At 35.7% G+C, this 20,004-nt stretch overlaps 1 protein-coding gene across 1 annotated transcript; it reads left to right on the forward strand.

Annotated features, from left to right (window-relative positions):
* Positions 1–4,468: 4,468 nt before the first annotated feature.
* LOC115441241 (fez family zinc finger protein erm) lies at positions 4,469–19,511 on the forward strand. Its single transcript, XM_030165956.2, has 2 exons — positions 4,469–4,580; positions 18,152–19,511. Exon 2 carries the CDS (start codon positions 18,168–18,170, stop codon positions 19,281–19,283), a length of 1,116 nt encoding a protein of 371 aa, XP_030021816.1. The 5' UTR covers positions 4,469–4,580; positions 18,152–18,167; the 3' UTR covers positions 19,284–19,511.
* Positions 19,512–20,004: the final 493 nt, after the last annotated feature.

A 20,004-nucleotide genomic window follows, 5' to 3' on the forward strand; every position in this document is an offset into this window, starting at 1 on the left:
CTAGTCATTCTTAGACTTGGCATGATAATTCGAAATCCTTGTCATATCAATCCCTGTTATGCAATATACAAGAACTTAATTAGGAGAGGAGGAAATAACTAAAGGAAATCAATGGGAAGTTAAGCTCGTATTCACAAACGTTACTTAGCTATGTAATGAGCAATGCTGTGATAGTTATTTCTCTACTTTCGGCATGACAGTCTTTACTGTGCGCAGACATGGAAGCGCTGTGATTAGCTAATATTGAGATACAATAACTTTACACTGTAGTCAGTACTGGGCATAGTTAGACTTAACATTCTATGTCTCAGGGTGACGAGCGTTGTAAAATACCATCAATGCTTTGTAGTTCAAGGTATTGGATGGTGTTTCTACTGTTTATGGGAGGTCATATCGCTTATCATCAGACGAAGGGTAAGGGCTTCTCGTCATTCAAGGCAATAAAAAAAAGTTGAATAAAGACAAAGAAAACTATTGAATTGCAGACACTATGCGTTCGAGCGCACTCTGCAGCCACATAGTATTGTTAACGAACACGTATGTCAAGTACATAACCACATCTTATCTCACCACAGACGATACAGCATCTTACATATCCTCATTTCTATCGTCGGGTAATTGTTCCGAAATAGACAAAGCATTCCCCGACAAGCTTATAATATGTTCTTTAGTATAAAAAATGTCTATGAATCATTGCCTTTATAACCTTTACAATGAATATTTAAATGAAAAAAGATGGATCCTGCACAATATTACGTACGTACTGATATTGTAAGACAGTTTGGATTTACCAGCGGCCGCTCCACTACAGATGCTGGTGTGGAGCTCATACGTAATTACTATTAAATAGAATTCTATAACTAGGTATATTCAAATACTTTATCTATCGTGCTATATTAATACTTATTATTACTGCATAATAAATTATATTTACTTCAAAATATGATTGCCTCTTGTTAAATCTGTTCGTCCCATGACAAAGTCCTCCTCCAGACGTTCAAATACCGTATTCTAACTAGTTATCCATTTCTCTGTTCTTGTCATTTAGTGTCCTGCCCATCTCGAATGAAAATTGAAAATTCATTTTTTCGCTCATAAATAAATGAACTGCTCTAAATAAAATATAAAACGAATGTAACTGTTTTGTATTATACTATATCTACTATCTATATACCTTTGAATTGATTCTAAAAGAGCAACACTAGAGTATCTTGTCCGTTCTGGTGGAAACTGCTTTTCGAATTGGTGGTAGAGTAAAATTTTTATGAAATCTAAGTAATGTTTAAGATTTTATGAATTGGAAATAAATTACTTCATTTCCTTTTAATCAGCGCCATCTACATGTTATGGTATTAATTATGAAAACACGGATAAAAGTAGGGACTCTGTGGTGCTAAGTTACGTACCCACCACTCATCGTGACTATTCCAGATCTTGTTTCAATGTGTCAATATAGATGGCGTTTTTTAAAGTAATAGGTTAAGAACGAGCGAATGTATCAACATTGAATAATCTTATAAAAATGATCAAGCTTAGCAGTCAGACAATCAAGTTTTGAAGTATTTCCTTTGGAATAAAAGACCCATGACTTAAATTATGGTGTTAGTGTAAAAGTATTTTTGACTAGTGTCTAAATAGTTACTTCGGGGCCAGTCTCATGTCTGGGCTTTGGCTCATAAACACCTACAATAAAAAAAAAATTATAGTTGCGTTGCGAACGGAAAGAATGTTTGGGAAAACTATTAGACCTTCGATGGATGGTTCGATAGTTTTCCCAAACAAAGAAAAAGGTAAATAAATTTAGGGAGGAAGTTGTCTTGAGTTTAATAAAATCATTCATACGAAACTCAACCTTTTGGGTGTAAATTAACGTAGATTTAATCTTATTGTACGGCTCTGGTAATTTGTTTTAAAATAGCAAAATTAGCTGCTAGACGCATTTAACCACATGATTTTAAAAACCACACTAAAACCAAAATAGATTTTCCCAAAATCGCAAGAGCTATGTGCTAACTTTTTGATAATGAAATAAATCAGTGTGGGAAGAACTTATTAAAATAAAAAAAATGATTAATTTATTAAAATATATTTGAATTTATTAGATACCTACGTCAATAAATTTACGATATCATCCGAAGCAATATAACTACTACATCTATGTGGCCCGTTTAAAAAATGGTGAAGTACGGCTAATAATCTTGATTAAACTTTATTGTAACGAAGCACCTGCGTTTCGTATAATGATATATCGCTAAGGGTTGACAGGGGACACTGTACTGAGACCCCGGGTACGAATCCCGATTCGGCAAAATAATATAGGATTTTTCTGCTCGGTATCAGCCTGGAGTCTGGAATTTGTGCCCGATATGGCAATAGGCCGCATGACGCCTCATATTAGATCATGCGATGGAACACATAGCGAAAAGCAGATTTCTGGTGGCACCTCTGCCTACACCTGCGGGGATTAAAGCGTGATGTCTTTGTATATCGATAAGCGCAATTAACGTTACTCTACTATACTGCCGTGCTAAGCGCAAAAGCGGTGTCAGGAAAACCTTATTTCGAGATAATCGCAGTTTTGTAAATGTAGATGTATAGTTTTGTATTTGAAACGGAGATAGGGACACTCTTTTAAGTTTTTTTTTTTACAAGTTCTAAACAAGATACAGTTATTTAAGTAAGTTCATTGAATGGGTATTTCTTTAAGCTATCTGACGACATAAAAATCAAGATTTTGAATCATTTGAGATAACGCTTTTAAGCTTAGCACGGCAGAATATCCTCTATTCCTTTCCTTTGAGGCAGACGGCACCTCGACGATTCTGATATTGTGGGTGTCCATGGGCCGTGAAATACACTTAAAACGTTCACGATACTGGACCTTCTTCTATCATAATGTCCAGATAAATGTACTAATAAGAATGGCATAGAAATAAATAACTTGACTTATGTTTTAATAATTGTTTATTTATTGATTTAAAGTTATAGTATTTTAATGTTTTTATACAATAACTAAACTATGAGACGTGCAAGCCACTAGCTTGAACGTAAATGTCACTAGAAATAATCACCATCAATAACTATGAATTAAGTACAATTGCAAACCACTGCGAGGCACTGCACTGCAGTTTTCTTTCAAATCAAATTGTTTATTAAAAATATGACTAATTTAAAATATACAGAACTAAATAAAATTACAGTAAATTATTATAACATTGTAATTATCAGGAGTACCCAAACTAGGCAAGGCCTTGATATTGTTGATTGAGTGTAGACAATAATATAACAACGGAAAAAAAATATAAATACAATAAACCAGACAGAAGATACTTTAGCAAGTGACGATGTCTGTTATAAGAACGCTTATTATAGTTTCAGTAATATAATTGTCAATACTTAGCAACCAGCTCGTGAGTTTATTTGTGCATGCATATACTGAGCAATTCCTAACTATACATAATTTATCGACCTTGTTCTTAATCGAGTGATATGCATAAAACTGGAACCTTTTTACAAAATTAGATGTGAATAATAGTAGTTAAAAGTTGGAGACCGTTCTATTTAACAACGCCTTGTATTCGTCGGATTTAATTGAAGAATTTGTGTGTTAAAACACACAATTTGAGTATACAATTGACGAACTCTTAAAACACTTTAATGTATACAACTTATCACCTTAGATGTTTAATCATAATATATCGCCTAGTAATTAAACAGACAATGATATTCAAACCGGATCATAACAATGCTTGGTTATTGTTGCTTAGCTGCATTGCACTTGTAAGTAAATATTGGACTCTCACACGCGACCCTGCCACTTATCTGTTTTAGTATCACAAAATCGTGATAACTGTTTTATGACTACGTTATGAAGCTGTAAAACAGACGAGCTAAACCTAAACCTGGGAATTTACTGTCGAATTGAAAGTTATTTACAAAGTATTTAACAAATATATTACAACTAGACCAATAAAGCATAAATAACTAAACTATATCATTATAATGACAAAACTGCTTATTAAATTCATAACGTTAGTTAAAAAAGAAACAATTATAATAAGTCAGGGATGGTGAACTAAATACCTATACATGAATTATTCCGGCAGTATCTGCCACAAACTACACTGTACCGTGTTGCGCAAACGTTCTAAAACGTTCGCCAAACACACTGCATAATGCACGCACCAGCCTTACCTAATGAGTGCGAGAGGGACAGCTACATACACTGACCTGTAGAGGGAATGAGAAGCACAAAACGAGTGGGGAAATGCGCAACAAAACAGAGCGGGATGGAGACATCTCAAACGCGGAATGCGGAAAGGAGGGGCCGACTGCTGTTGGTGTAGGTGAATTATTGAACACCGCCCTTTGGCTGGGGGGTGGAGCGGGCCGGCGGGGGCTGGCGGGGCCGGCGGGGATGTTTGCCGCGCGCCTTTCCGCCGTCACACCAATTTCGAGTTCGCAACGGCTGAGCGGTCGGCCATCTTCGCGGTTTTTTTGTGTTCGGACCGTGATGTGCTTTTGGCCGGTGTGATTGCTCGCTGGTCTGCCGGAGCGGTGACCCTCGGAATCGGAGACAGGTTGGTGATGATGCGTTCACTTACTATACTTAGTATTGTGTGAAATGGTTTTATGATCAATATTGGTAATGTAACTTTAATAGTTCATGCGATCTAGATCACTTAGTACATGAGGGCAAAATGGATATTAAACTTTTTTTTTATTATATTAATATTATATTGTAGTCAATGATAATAAAGTAGTTAGAAAAAGGTTCCTATTCCGACACATTACACGGATTGTGTTTTCTTCAAATTAAAATTATAAACCTCTTGAATAGCCATAATGTAGAGCTTTATCTATTCCATAATAAAAGTCTAATTCAAAATTACTCATAATGAGTTTCAAAAGATATTTGACTTCATATTTAGGAATCTAACCAAAGAATATAAAATAAAAATAAAATACTTTATTTATCACGTAGGCGAACAAAGTTCCACTTATGATACGTCAAAACAAAGTATAAAAATAATAATTATTATTCCTAAACAACTATTAAAATTACTTATATAACTATGGACATTTTAAATTGGGATAAAATTTATAAAGAAAACAAGGTACAAACCGAAATAACCAGCTCGGGCTGGCAAGTAGGGGGAAATAGAAAGATAACGCGTCGCGATCCTCACCGGCGAGGACATGAGCCCTAACCTAGCTAACCTACCAGCCTTTCACTAGCTATATGCACCACAACCGAACACATGCGACTATACCAACAAAATATCGTTCATCTATTTTCGTAACCCATTTACGTCTTTTGTACTAAAAAAAACACTTAACGAAATTTAATTTCGATGAAACTTAATAATTAAGTACATTTTCGCTTACTATCAGGTGAAGCGGGGTTACTGTGTAGAGCGCGTATAAAAGACTTTTCCGCATACGTTGTCATCCTATACAAAAATACTATAACCTACATGTTGTGAATTTGATTGGATATCGAATATTGTAAACTTAATTCAAAATCCCTTAAATAAAGATAAACAAAGCTTTTAACTTTGAACAAATCGACGGATCTATGATATCTTAAAACTATTAGCTTTCTACCGCCAAACAGCAGTGTACACTTAGGCACAAAAAAAGCTAAACGAATGTCCAAATATCTCAACAAATTTTCAACCACTAGCAAATACCTACATATAACATTAGTGAGATTAGTACAAATCTTAATTTATCTTACTAATATCATAAATCACAATGTTTGGAAGTTTATTTGAAATTAAACGCAAAAATTGCTAAACGGGTTTGGATGAAATTTGAACCACTGGATTTATAGAACTCATACTATTCATTTAATTTGCTCCTTTAGGAATTTAAGACTATGTAAGCAACTCTGTTAAATAACTATTATGATGTAGGAACTTTTGTAGCGGGAAAGATTCTTCACACGCACCATGCCGCGAGCAACGCCTCGTATAATACAATAAAATATATTATACTTCTAATGCAATATTTGACGTCACGTTGTTATCATTTACCTTGCCAGCTTAAAATAAAAATCAAAGCTAATTTTAATTTTACGCACCGAAACTGTTAACATTAGGGAATGATTAAATCACCGACAGCCAAAAACATTATCTGAGTTTTGGCTGCACCTCACCGCTGCGCCGCCCAGCATACATATAAATATAATATAATACTACACGCATATTTCAACTTTAATGTAATCGTTGAGAGCTCTTAAAGTACTTGCCCAAAAGTCCCATTTCGCTGAAAAATCCGAGCTATCAGGAGTCACATAAAAAGCCGATGGCAACAGAAATGAGGATAAATATTATGTCAATAATTATGATATATCCGTAGCTGCTTCATCAATTTACTAAAACTGTTTAAAATATCGAGAAAGAGATTCGACAGTCGACCCCGTAACAAGGTTACTTCACACGCTCGGGTTTATTTGGCATTCCCGACGTAACCTTTAGGAAAAGAATATGTTCAAGTGAGGACTTCATGAAGCTGATGATAATAATATGTACATAACCTAATCTATTAAATAGGGCGGAATCGAATAAATATTTTGGACCTGAAAGAGAGGAACAAAGCAGATTTATTTGATGGAGGTCTTTGTCGTGAGTCAAACTGTAAAATACTAATAATCACTGGCAATAATACGTATTATATAATGCAATAATTAATTCAAATATTATTTAAAACTTAAGCATTGTGGCAAACCTTTGATAATATTTCACGCATATTTAACAATATAGGATTATTTTATTTATTTAATTTTGAAATAATCTAACTCCACAAAGTAGCTTCATCATAAACCTCATTTCAAAATCCCCCAACCGTCGAACTCAAGAATCAAATAAGGAAATCATCTCAGAGGTCGGAGTGTAGTGACAATGATCACAATTGGAGCCACTGCGCGCCCTCCGTCACTTGTCACGCCCTCCACGCCGGCGGGCTTTTTCCGGGACAATCAGAATAAAAATATCTTACTACATTCATAAAATACTATTAGGTTTTTTTTATATGGGTATGACCACACAACACCTGATGATAGATGGCTCCAATAGAAAGTCAAATGACGAGCGATGATTGCCACTGGACAGTCGATACACTTATGCCGGCCTATTGGAACCGGATGTACACAGACTGATCCCGGAACAGATACACTTACATTTTCTTTACAGTTTTAAATATAAATATTAGAAAACTGAACAATTCTAAAAACATAGGGATCTATTTCTGAAACTGAGTAAATTCTATCCGTTACATGAACCTATATACCGACCTAATACAGAAGTTACACTTTGATCTACGCTCGCAGATAAATGGTAATAAAAATAGTACTATTTAGTTTAACTATAATACGATACGAGTTAAATAAGATGTACTTGAAACTTGTGAAACAGATTTTAAAGCTTCAGTTATTATAAGCATAATGTAACGGAAATCTTAAAGATACATGTAATTTTTAAGTGTTCAGTTAATCGTTTCATGAAAAGATATAAATAAAAAGGTTTCATTTAATTGCAAAATACCACTAAATAGAAGAAAACTTAATAATAATAGATAGAGGAGGTACTTGCAAGGTGTATATACCCCAACTAGAGTAATGTATGTTATAAGGGCCTCTACGTTTTGGATCCATGTCACCACGCGAGCCTAATAAAATGAACTGCCTTTATGTCGTGATTGCCCGCATGGACCTAACAAAATAGTAGTATGATTTTGCACCTAAATACCAAAAACATGGATGGTAGACTATATTAAGAAACAGTCCTTCTTCAGACACAGTACCTAATCATCAATAATTAATACCTAATAATATTAGCTTTGGCTCCCCGTCTTCTTGTCAAAGTGTTTTCCTGAAATAAAACTTATGTAGTTAATTTATGCTGGAAAAAAGTTCACTACCCCATGAAAATTGTTGTAACGGTTGCAAGTAGATACATTAAATTACTCTTTTTCATTATTATTCATTTATACTCAATTATTGTTGCCCTCGAATATGTACTAAAAACACAGCTCGAAACAATTCTTACAATTGCTACTATCACACACAAATCCGCACAAATTATTTCCGCCTCATAACAAGAAATAACATTAACACCATTTAGTTACCGAAAGCTTTTGACACCATCCTAATCCTTCCGGGGGCCGGCAGAAAGGTATCTACCCACCGTATTGTGAGCGGCAAAGACGCCGCGCAGGAAGTTTGCAAACAACTACGGCTCATTATGCCACCTTCAAAGGATTCACGTATTGTTGGCGCAAAGCTTCCGAAATACGGAGAGTAAAAGTGGAAGGAAACAATGTTTGCTTCAAAGCTGACGCTAAGCGCATATTTCAACATTAAATGTTAAATGTGAAATCCATACTATGCGAAAGTAAAACTTTTAAAGATCTACACAATCTTTCACATTTATTATTATAGTAGTACTAGTTGACCCGACAGACGTTGTCCCGTCTTAACTTTGAATTTGCAGCGCGTATTCTGTCAATCGCTGACAGTTATTTCAAACAATTGACAGTTATATAAAATTAATATTTTCGTTAAGTTTTCTTAAATTATCAAATTTTATGCGCAATTTTTAAAATTGTTTCTTCCATAAAAACCTTCTCCTGACAATAACAAACACAACAAAAAAAAATATAGTGAAATCGGTCCAACCGTTCACGCGTGATGGCGTGACAAGGGAAATAGGGATTCATTTTTATATATATAGATTTCATTTTTACGAACATGTAAAGAATTTATCGTTCGCTTTAACGATGAAGGAAAACATCGTGAGGAAACCTGCACATCTGTGAAGTTCTCTATAGGAATTTCGAAGGTGTGTGAAGTCTACCAATCCGCACTAGGCCAGCGTGGTGGACTAAGGCCTAAACCCTCTCAGTAGTAGAGGAGGCCCGTGTTCAGCAGTGGGCAAGTATATAATACAGGGCTGATATTATTATATTATTATTTAAAGATAAACTTCAAGCCACGACATTCAAGGCAACCAATTGTAGCCCTTATTGTAGATATCTACGCCTTCCCTCTCCATACGCAATATTCCCAAGCACACGACAATAGCTGAACTCTACCGTGAGGTGTGAACTGAGGGCTAATTGTCGCCCTCCGCACTCCGCCCTCGCTAGCTCAGGTGTGAGGGCTCAGTCACACATGTAACACGATCAACACCTACGCTTTGTGTTTGGTCAAAGTGTTTTTTATAACTAAAAGGGTGGTATGAAAGGGTAAAGATACGATGCACCTGATGTTAAATTATATGATAATGATTGGTAAAATTAAAAATTTCGACTTTATGATAATAGTGAGAGTCCGCCTGCGTAGGTACCACTGCAATGTCTATTTCTGCCGCCAAGCAACAGTGTATAGTCACTATTTTGTTCCGGTTTGAAGGATATTGTAGCCAGTGTAACTACTGGACATAATAAGACTTAACATCTCATGTCTTAGGATGGCGAGCGCAGTAGTATACCAAATAATACTTTGTAATTCATGGTGTTGGATGGTGTTTCTAGTGTTTATGGGCGGTCGTATCGTTTACCGTAAGGCGAACGACAATCTCGTCCCGTCATAAAAAGCAATTAAAAAATATATATTTTAGTTTCCACCCTAGCTTTTAAGCTAGGGTGGAAACTAAAATATTAATATAATATATTAATATATAATATAAAATATTAATATAAAAATTGTCTTAAGAACAATTGTCTGGGCTCCGAATAAAATGATTCGATACTACTGGGTGATCACCGAGCAGAATTAAATCTAATATCACTTTAATCCAGAGACTCTTAGCACGATAGTCGTACTATACACGCGATACAACTACACCCATCGTGTCAGCAAAATATTTACAACATTTAGACAAAATCTATTCCAGCATGAGATTCAACGACCAAGCCGCGATTAAAACCAAACACACAATCCTTGCGGGTTTGGAATAATGACGTCAAATATTTACAGAGCAGTAATAGGTGGCGGTTCGATTCCCGGCACAATTATCCGTGTTGACAGAGCGAGCCGCGTCAAAACTCACTCTACCGCGTGACACGATGATTGATACAAACAAGGGATTGGGGCTCGACTCTTTGCGGAGGACTTTAAATCTTCCGCAGAAAATTGGTATCTTCTGCATAATATTAGATGCATTATAAGTTCTAATGACATTAGTTATAGAGTTCATCAAGAGAAACATAGACCTGTGTTTAGAATGTGGTTAAAAGCAGTATGTGTTTATTGAGATTGGTTTAGAGGTCAACACGTGACTGACGAATTTGGTTTGATCAATAAAGACATCAAAATTAAACGACATCGATTTACGAGTCACATTATTTGGGACATTCTAAAGGTTTTGCAGAGATGACGACGCTCATTGAACAACGGCATTCATGAGGACTGTTTTGACATTTGAAAATAGATATTTCACAGTTTTGGAGTTAGTTAATTATGTGCTACGTGCAACGTCGCAGTGTTAAAGCGATAATTTCAACAAGTCTTTAAACGTAAGATCCATTAATTACTTTCATGACCCTCACAATGAATGCTTCTTCTCACATTATTTATACTAATAGCCATTGAAGTTGTGTTTTAACTATAATTTTATTATAGTTAAAACAATATTATATTTTTCTTTTGGTAAAAATAGGTTTATTCGATAATAATATGTACAGCATTACGTTTCGATGGTTATTGAATAATTATAACACGTCAAGTATTGTGGCGGCTATTATATACGCTGTACAGTGCTGTACTTGTACAAATCAGTGACTAAATATTCACATTAATTGCAATATTAATACCTAATCCATTACTATATGTAGAATGCGAAAGTGCTTATAAATAAACAGATAATGGCGTTCAACATTAGCGAATACTTTGGACACATTACTAGACATATTTGTCACGGATTCTATGTCAGTCATAACATTTTGACCCATTTGAAGGCTTTTGGGATTGATGCGCAAAAAATTATCGTAAAATATCTATTATGATAAAATATTCAATAAACTGTCGCGACGTAATAAACGCAATACAAAATTCCAAAAGAATTGATAATAATCCTTCCACTAAGAGACACTTATGAGGTCTAAACTCAAAATATTTTGAAAAAATCACAAAAGGGTTTCCGTCGGAACCACGCTCGCCATGCGCGTAATCTCTATTATACTAGTTTTTGCCTTCGGATTCTGCCGTTATTGTCACAGTATTTACGCAAAGATATCAATTAAGTAATTTAATAAAAAATATGGAAGGTGTAATATTTTTTATATGACTGCTCCGCATAGACCATCTCTATTATAGAAGTTACGTCCACCACATTATTGTAATGCGGGCAGACTTCTTTTATATACATTTGAATTAAGTTGAAAATGAGTCACCTATAAATAATAATATTATCGAGCCTGTATTATATTACTGCTCACTGCTGACCGATCTACCGCTGAGAGTTAGCGTTAGTCCATCACGCAGGCCTAATGCGGGTTGGCCGACTTCACATATCGTCTGAATTATTATGAGGAATTCCTAGGCATGTAGGTTTCGTCATAATTTGACGCTCGTCAAGACTAGCTTTACGAAGTAACAACACCACTTAGTAAACTAAAAACTGTCTGACTATATCAGAATTCGTAACACAAAAAAATTATATTTTTCACCAGTAATCAATATTAATTAACGGCAAATTTTAAAAAGAAGCCAATCGAGTACCTATACTCAGGCAAAATATTGGAATGAAATGTTAGGATATTTCACATAAAATGAGAATGTTTTGTAAAAATATCTCAATCTATGACAAAGTAGCAGATTATTACTCTAGTAAAATTTTCTTCAATATGTTTTTAGCAATCTGACAAAACGAAATATATATTATGAACTAATACACTTATATCACTATTCACGTATTTGCACAAAATCACAAGTCACACTTCTTAATTACACTGACTAGAACATCTAAATCCAAGACTCAATAGTAGACACATTGCTGGTTGAGACCTTGATAGAGAAAAAATATCTCGATCCAGACTCAATCTCTTATTCGAGAAACCTATACGCGTAGAACTTACTGGTGTCTTTAGGCTAATGTAGTTCTCCTTATGTTTTTATGTGCCGCAAATCCTATCCATTCACTCAACAACTATGCATACTGTAGATCATTCGATCTCTTTTAAATAAGGATTATTGAATCCTAATAAGTACTTACTAAAACTTTGTTTAGTCTAAAATTCCCTTTTTAAATATTAAGATATACGGATGCATTTTTCAAACCTTTAAAGACGACATTAAATCAAGCATCAATAAATATGACATGACAATAATAGAAGGTTTATATTTCCGAGCGGTTGGGCGCGGCTGGCGGTGACGCAAATCGCCGCTGACAGTAAGTGGGTTCGAGTCCCGACTCGAGTGATGGGGGCACGGCTAAACCCAGTAATAAAGTATTAAGAATTTAATAATGTTTATGTTTATTGAAAGTAGAACGACGATCTATGCAATAATTTTATATGCAAAATTATAATCAATTCTTAACGTTGTATGATGTTTAGGGCCTGTTTCACAACATCTTATTTAATAGTGGACGTCACATCTATGTATAAGCTAACCAAATATAAAATTCACACTATGTCTATGGTCCCAATTTAAAAGACTATTATCTCCATTAGCTGTTTAATATGATAACTATCAAAAAAAAATCTTGAAACTAGTTAATCAGGCCCTTAAATTGTTTACAGTTAACAGTAAGGTTCGTTTGACAATTTTGCTACAATAGTAGGTATCAATGCATGACGAATGGTAAATTATAATATAATCAGCCCAAATATAATGGCGACAAATATATGTTTCATCTCTTGAAAACCAGAATAATCCCAGCCTGCTTGTAACACCTACTTCTAGAATGACAACGATAGGTTTTTATCAAGTAGGTAAACTGTATACCACAACATATATTGTATTGTGTACCTTCCAAACAACACCAAATTACTCATAATTGTCAAACCAAATATATCCTTCAATCGAAAAACAATTACAATCCCAGATTGCCGTAAATTGAAAACTACCCTCAAACCTTTCGCGTTAAATCCCCAATAACTCGTAATAAACTGGCAACACTCGTGTTGTATAAACCAACACATTAGTGGATAATCAAAAATCCTCATTTCAATAATAAATTTCCAATTACCGCCCCCGGGTAACGGCCCCTGTGGTAACAACGCGGGCGGACGAGACCAGTGTAACTTGGTCCGTGAGTAATCCATGTTAAGTATAATAATGGGGTGCAATCATGTGCAGTGTTCGTATTTGTAATTATTTATTGTGAGCGTAAATATTTACATTACATAATATGTTAGTTTTAAAATATGTTTTAATTTAGCCCGGTACCATATCATCGGAACGTGTAATCGCTGATTTCTTTTCGTATTACAGTGAAATAATCACGATTTATTTAAAGATTATAATCAGCTTTGCGTCATATTCACTTGCGAAATAACAAAAAATAGAAAATTATTTCTAGTAGTATTTTTTTTATTGTCGATGCGTATTGAATAACGAGGAAAATTTTCAGAGTATCCATCTATAGACTTTAAAAATTGTATTCGATTACCTAAGATAAAATAAAATAAAGAAAAAAACTACTTTGAGTCATAAATGTAGATTCCCCCAATAGGAGTTGAATAAAAAAAACATACTTTTTATTTTACAAATGTAATAATATCGATATTGACTACTATTTTCATTATCTAAGCATTTTTTTGACAAATCTCTACATAACAATCAAATCACAACCACAGTTCTTGCTAATCTGGTCCATCAATTCAATTGCAAGAGGGACGGATATACCCACTCGTCACGCGACAGACAGAGAGGCTTTATCGTTTTAGCGGATTACCGTGACGTCTGTCGCGAACACTAATGATTTGTCGCCGGTTCGATTCTCGTAATGACGTCTTGAGGTGACAGATGTCAACGGATTTCAGAACACCTACAATGACACCCGTCGGCATTCATATTTCGGGTGCCTTTTATTTGCTGTGATTAGGTTTTTTGTGCCGTGTTTGTGTTTAATTTTTGCTTTAGAACAAAGTACTTTATGTTTATTGGTTTAAAGATTATTTTTTCTATATGGTAAAATAAATAAAATAAAATGCTTTATATACAACATAGTGGTACTTACGATAAGTCAAGGTACATAAGAATTTAATTAAAGAGCTGTTAATATCAAACAGAAAAGCAACACCAAAACCTGAGCGTAAAATAAAACTTGCATTTCGTGTCATGAGATTAGATAGGTAGAGTAAGAATTTATAGGATGGCAGGTGCGCTTAAATATTAAAGCCGGAGTTTAGGATACTTTAGGCGCTCTATAAGCATTTCAATCCTGTTAAAAAAGCCAATCATGTATTTAATAAGCTTATTTTCACATCTTCGTCAACATGAAAAACGTTTTCGGGGATAAAAGTCCCGTTATATATTTTCACGGTATAAAATGTAGACTATGTCGATCCCAAGGTCTGAAACTATCTCTAAACCAAATTTCATCGAAATCGGTTCAGTGGTACTACCGTGAAAGCGTGACAAACAGATAGAGTTACTTCCGCAGTTATAATATCAAATATATGAGACCTACACTTATAATTAACAAAAAAAATTAATCCTAAACTCAAGTACCTATCTATTATCCCTACTTACTTAAATGAAATCGCTAAGTAATGGATGATATAATCAGTGTAGCGGAGAGCAGTTCAGACGAGCGGGAGTGATAACGCGCGCAGCCGAGATAACTGATAAGGGAAGTGTTAGGGGATGATACTTTGAACTTATTGATAATGGTATCTCCAATCTTTTTAACTAAAGATAATGTGACGTCTATTATTGAAGAACTGAGGGTGTCCGACCGTCTATTAAGTATAATGATTTCTTTTTAAATATGTTTGTACCCATTATGTTGTAAGGTGCATTAAACTGTAACATATTTGCGGACATTATAAGCAATATGTATATTTATGTCTTCCTAAAAACAAATAAATAAATAAAGAAATAACGTAGCTAATTTCGTAATTTTAGGAGCGAACCACGTATCAAACTGCGAGACTTCGCCCTCTGTCGAAACTTAATTGCGGAACTCACTAATTATCCTGTGTATGATTAAAATACTTTGAGTATCGTTTTAAATTCGGGCTTGACATCAATTAAATATGTATTACAATGTAGCAAATAAATTATGTGTATTATGTGTAAAAGTTGGTTGGAGTTGGTTTTATGTTAGCATTACTCCGGTTTAGCCAATGCACTTATACTGTAGACTAAAATATTATATCAGTTAGACTATAACATTATAAGATTATATTAGAAATTGAAAATAGATGGTAAAGTAATTATTTCTTCTAATTAAATTATAACCAAACCTAACCGAAGCCAGACGCCTTACCTACTCAATAACCGTTAGCCCACAACGGTTACAACCACTCCAAACCGTTTGCATAAACAAAACGAATTGTTTGTGGCTCAAACAATATGCCTCGCATTGTTTCGTACCCGCGCCCCATCGCTCTCTACGCGCTGTACCACAACACTTATTAAGATTGGCAACTGGCGAGCCGCGTTATTTGTGTTCGTTGATTACAAGGTTCGAATCTCGAGCAATGTCTTTAGACTGGTAAGCGAGGTTTAAATTAGTAATAAAACTTGCATAGGTTGACTTCCGCAAGCGAATTTACCGTGTTTAATCACAGCAAGCTTACTTTTATTAAGTCTGATGCCTGCAGGACTTGCAGCGAGCTTCATGTGTATATCTATTTTTATCCGGTAATATATGTATTTTTATCCGGTTCCAACAAGCTAGTATAATTTAACAAGATTATAGTTTACAAATAAGGGTGAATAATTATCAGGCCTCTAAGATATGACGACTATCGAAGGACATATAATACAGTATCTAATATTAATACGTGAAGGATAACTTGGTTCTCTTTTTAAACATATTCCACACGGAAAAGTGTGTGATTAAAGTTTATATAGAGAATTACAGAAACATAAAATATATTAACTTTCACCACTGAACGACCACTACTTATAATAAAAGGGCAAATTTTCGAATAAGAGTTGTGTAACAGTTATTATGTTAATAATTCAAAACTAGACTGTTTAAGTTTCAAATACACTCGTCATATCACAATTATTTATATTACAGCTTTAAAAATATTGCATACAACGAACAAACATTGACTTATAACAACCCTTAGAGAAGTCGAAACTCCAAACATACCCACACAATCACATTTACGACAAAGAGCACGGAAAACAATGGCCGGGGCCAAAAAGACCCTGTTCCAATTAGTGCGAGCGGGTTGCATTGGCGGGCACACGAGCATATTTCGCGGGTTAACTCTGCCCGGCAGGCATTGTTGCTGCGTTAATTGCCGCGATGCGTACAAATAATGTTAACCCTCCCGCGTGCTGAGACAAACGGCTCGGTACTTCAGACCCTTGACAGTCACAAGTGCCGGCTTATTTGCATATTTGATTGGAAAAACTGATGTCTGTAGTAGGAAATAAATTGCATGCGTTTATGCGTTTTTGAGACTTTTTAAAAGTGAAGGGACCGAGCTTGTTTTGTCTATATCATGAATGACTTCACTAACTTCAATTGACCATACTATAATTTTACTATTTTATGGAACCCTTAAATTTTTTATATCTTTTATAGAAGAGTTTTTCTCTTTTTCCTTTCAAATTCGCAATTTCCTTTCCTTATGCTCAAGATTACTACTGATTCATCAAACTTTAAATCAATATAATTTAATCATGTAAACATAACTTGTAACTCTTCAAAAATACTTTTCTAGTACCTACAAGTATGGCTAGAAGTTATTTAACATTCAAAGCGACATTTCAGCATTTGTCAGCGGCAATCTAACAAGGCGATATGAAAGGCCCAATAGTCGTTTGTCGAGTCTCGGCAAACGAACTCCGTGCAGTACGAATCAAAAAAGGGTGGCTGTCAAACGCACGACCACGTAGCGAGAACGGTGCGGCGAGTTTGTGAATTGCTGCAGTTAGAAATGTGGGAGTGAAAATTCTGTGGTGTGACATGCAGTGTATATTAAAACATTAATTCAATAGTTCCGATATCAATTAAAATCCGTTTAAATGTCTATAACAGGCTATCAATATCTTGAAGTTTGAAAATAACCTTATTGCAATAATTAGCTTGAAATGAATCACTTTATCATTGTCTTATTGGTAGTAGCAATGAATGATTTTTTATGTGAAATAATTGTAAATTTACTTAATTTTTTATTTAAAATTTAGATGCTCGAATTTTGTACACGTCCATTAGAATTTAATACTGATTTTAGTTTTACATCATCCATCTATCATATGATGAAATTTCGCGACGTATAAATTCATTTGTAAACCCTATTTATGTAACGCGTTTTTATTATACTATGAGTACATAAATAATTTAAGGAATACACTGGATTTGTGACTTCCTCCATCTTCTAAATAATAAATTAATAATTACACTAACCTTGCAAATTCACGACTTGTAATCGTCATACCGTTCTCAATGATCGCGCGCGCTCAGACGCTTTCCAATTTACTTAAAACAAGCACAATACTGCGCCGCGCCGCCGCCGCACCGCCGCCGCACCGCTGCGTCGCGACACACCCACCGCACAATACAGCACTTGCGCTCCTGACGGCTGCAATTACTGGATGTACGTTTTGTTGTGGTTTAATTGTCTGTCTGTACAAAAGTTTCTAGTATATAGTGGGAGTATACATTAGGGCTTTGGGTCACAATACTTGAATGCTTGGGTATGAATTATAATATGAGTTTACTTTAGAAATTATGTGTGTTATCTTGGTTAATTATTTCGAATTATATTTTTTTTGAATGTTTATAGCACATTCACGATTTAATAGGTCCAGAAAATTACCTTTTTTGTTTGGAAAAAACACCTCTCTAGCTGAAAGTATAGAATTACATAAAGAAGGAAATAGGCAGACTGATTATAGTAACAGATAACTACTTACAAAGTATTTGAATTGCGAACATTAAAAACGCTTACGCACTAGGACAGGAAGGCAGTTTATACCTTCAGAAATTTTAACATATTTCTCTCTTTCTAGGAACAAAGGACCAAAGATGCAGCCATTCCAGTCCACGACCAGGCCCGAGGGTCCGCGGGAGTCGTCCCCAGAGCGCGCCAAGTCTCCGGATACGCCGACCGCCCCGGTACTCAACTTCTCCATCGCCAAGCTTATGGAGCCTGATAGGAAGAAGTCGGTCTCCCCTGAACTGCCACCACCTCCAGGGTTCCTGTCTTATGGAGCTCAACTTCTGGATTCAGCCTTCAAACAGTACATACCAGCGACTCGAAGACAATTAGTTTCGCATTACCCTCTACTCTACTATGGTCCAGATTTAGTATCGTTAACCTACGCCCACCAACTTCACCTTCCTCGCCCCCCTCCAGCGCCATCTCCAGTCCAGAGGCAACCAAGTCCTCGTCCACCAGCGGCGGAACACGCTGTCTCCTCCACAACTGGCCCCACACCGTCCCCAGCGAAGAACAAGAGCTTCGCGTGTGGAGATTGCGGTAAAGTGTTCAATGCCCACTACAATTTGACCAGGCACATGCCGGTCCACACTGGAGCCAGACCGTTCGTCTGTAAGATATGTGGCAAAGGCTTCCGTCAGGCATCAACTTTATGCCGGCATAAAATTATCCATACTTCCGAGAAGCCTCACAAATGCCTGACGTGTGGGAAGGCGTTCAACAGATCCTCCACCCTGAACACTCACGCCAGGATCCATGCCGGTTATAAGCCTTTCGTTTGCGAGTTTTGTGGCAAAGGTTTCCATCAAAAAGGGAATTATAAGAACCACCGACTGACTCACAGCGGAGAAAAAGCATACAAGTGTAACATATGCAATAAAGCCTTCCATCAGATCTATAACCTGACGTTCCACATGCACACACACAATGAGCGGAAGCCGTTTACCTGCAGCATATGCGCGAAAGGGTTCTGCAGGAACTTCGACCTGAAGAAACATACTAGGAAATTGCACATGGGCAGCTCGAACAATGGAGACTCCTCTCTTGACACTCAGGATGAGTCCACGCAGGAGGCGTCCACCAGTCCAGGGGAGGAGGCGAGCAGGGCAGCATTCAGACCGTTTTTGGGCGCGACGTACCCAAGAATCCTGGACCCTGCGCGGATGACGGCCCCTAACACGTTTTTCTCGAAGCTATTGTGACCCCCGGCGGGCTTCAACAACTACGATGAGAATAATGGGTGAATTGACGAAGGATTTGATGAACAGAAGATAATTGAGTATATTCTGCGGTCTAGGCTGCCGCTGATGTGTTGTATAACGTAAGAGTGTTCGCAAGAAACATTATTTACAAACAGTTTGAAAGAAGCGCGATATAAATTAGAACGTAAGAATTTGCCTTTGCCGTTAAAACCTACACTTATCCTCTCATACTTTAAGACATATACATATAATATAGAGAAATGGTCTATATAAGAAATATATCCATATAAATATTATTAAATTCCGTTGCAACTTGGACCGCAGAATTTTTATTAGTAATAATTATTTCAGATCTCGTAATTGAAGCTGTAGATTTTGTCTGCTATTTAAGGGCCTTATTTAGACGATGCTTTTTATTTATTTTGTTTATTAGACTGAAAGCCATTTTCAAAATAAATAGAATGAAAAAAAATCTAAACCAAATGTAATGCAGTTTCCATAGAAGGGCTTTACCTTTTTCGCAATAACTGCTGTTACATATTATAGAAAAATGTACAAAACCAAACATAGGTAAATATCCTATTCACGCTATTGGATATTTAACTTTTAGTGCTATATTTCAAAACAAGAATCCAAAAACATCTCTAGTCCCCTGATGTTAGTAGCGCGTCTTATTTTTATATAGCGCGTAAAATACAACGAAAATTCAATGAAAGCTCTT

Source organism: Manduca sexta, chromosome 3 (genome assembly GCF_014839805.1).
Source record: "Manduca sexta isolate Smith_Timp_Sample1 chromosome 3, JHU_Msex_v1.0, whole genome shotgun sequence".
Classification (NCBI taxonomy): Eukaryota; Metazoa; Arthropoda; class Insecta; order Lepidoptera; family Sphingidae; genus Manduca; species Manduca sexta.

What these genes read in the sequence shown, in the direction of transcription:
- LOC115441241 (XM_030165956.2), top strand. Translation starts at nt 18,168, where the DNA reads ATGCAGCCATTCCAGTCCACGACCAGGCCCGAGGGTCCGCGGGAGTCG.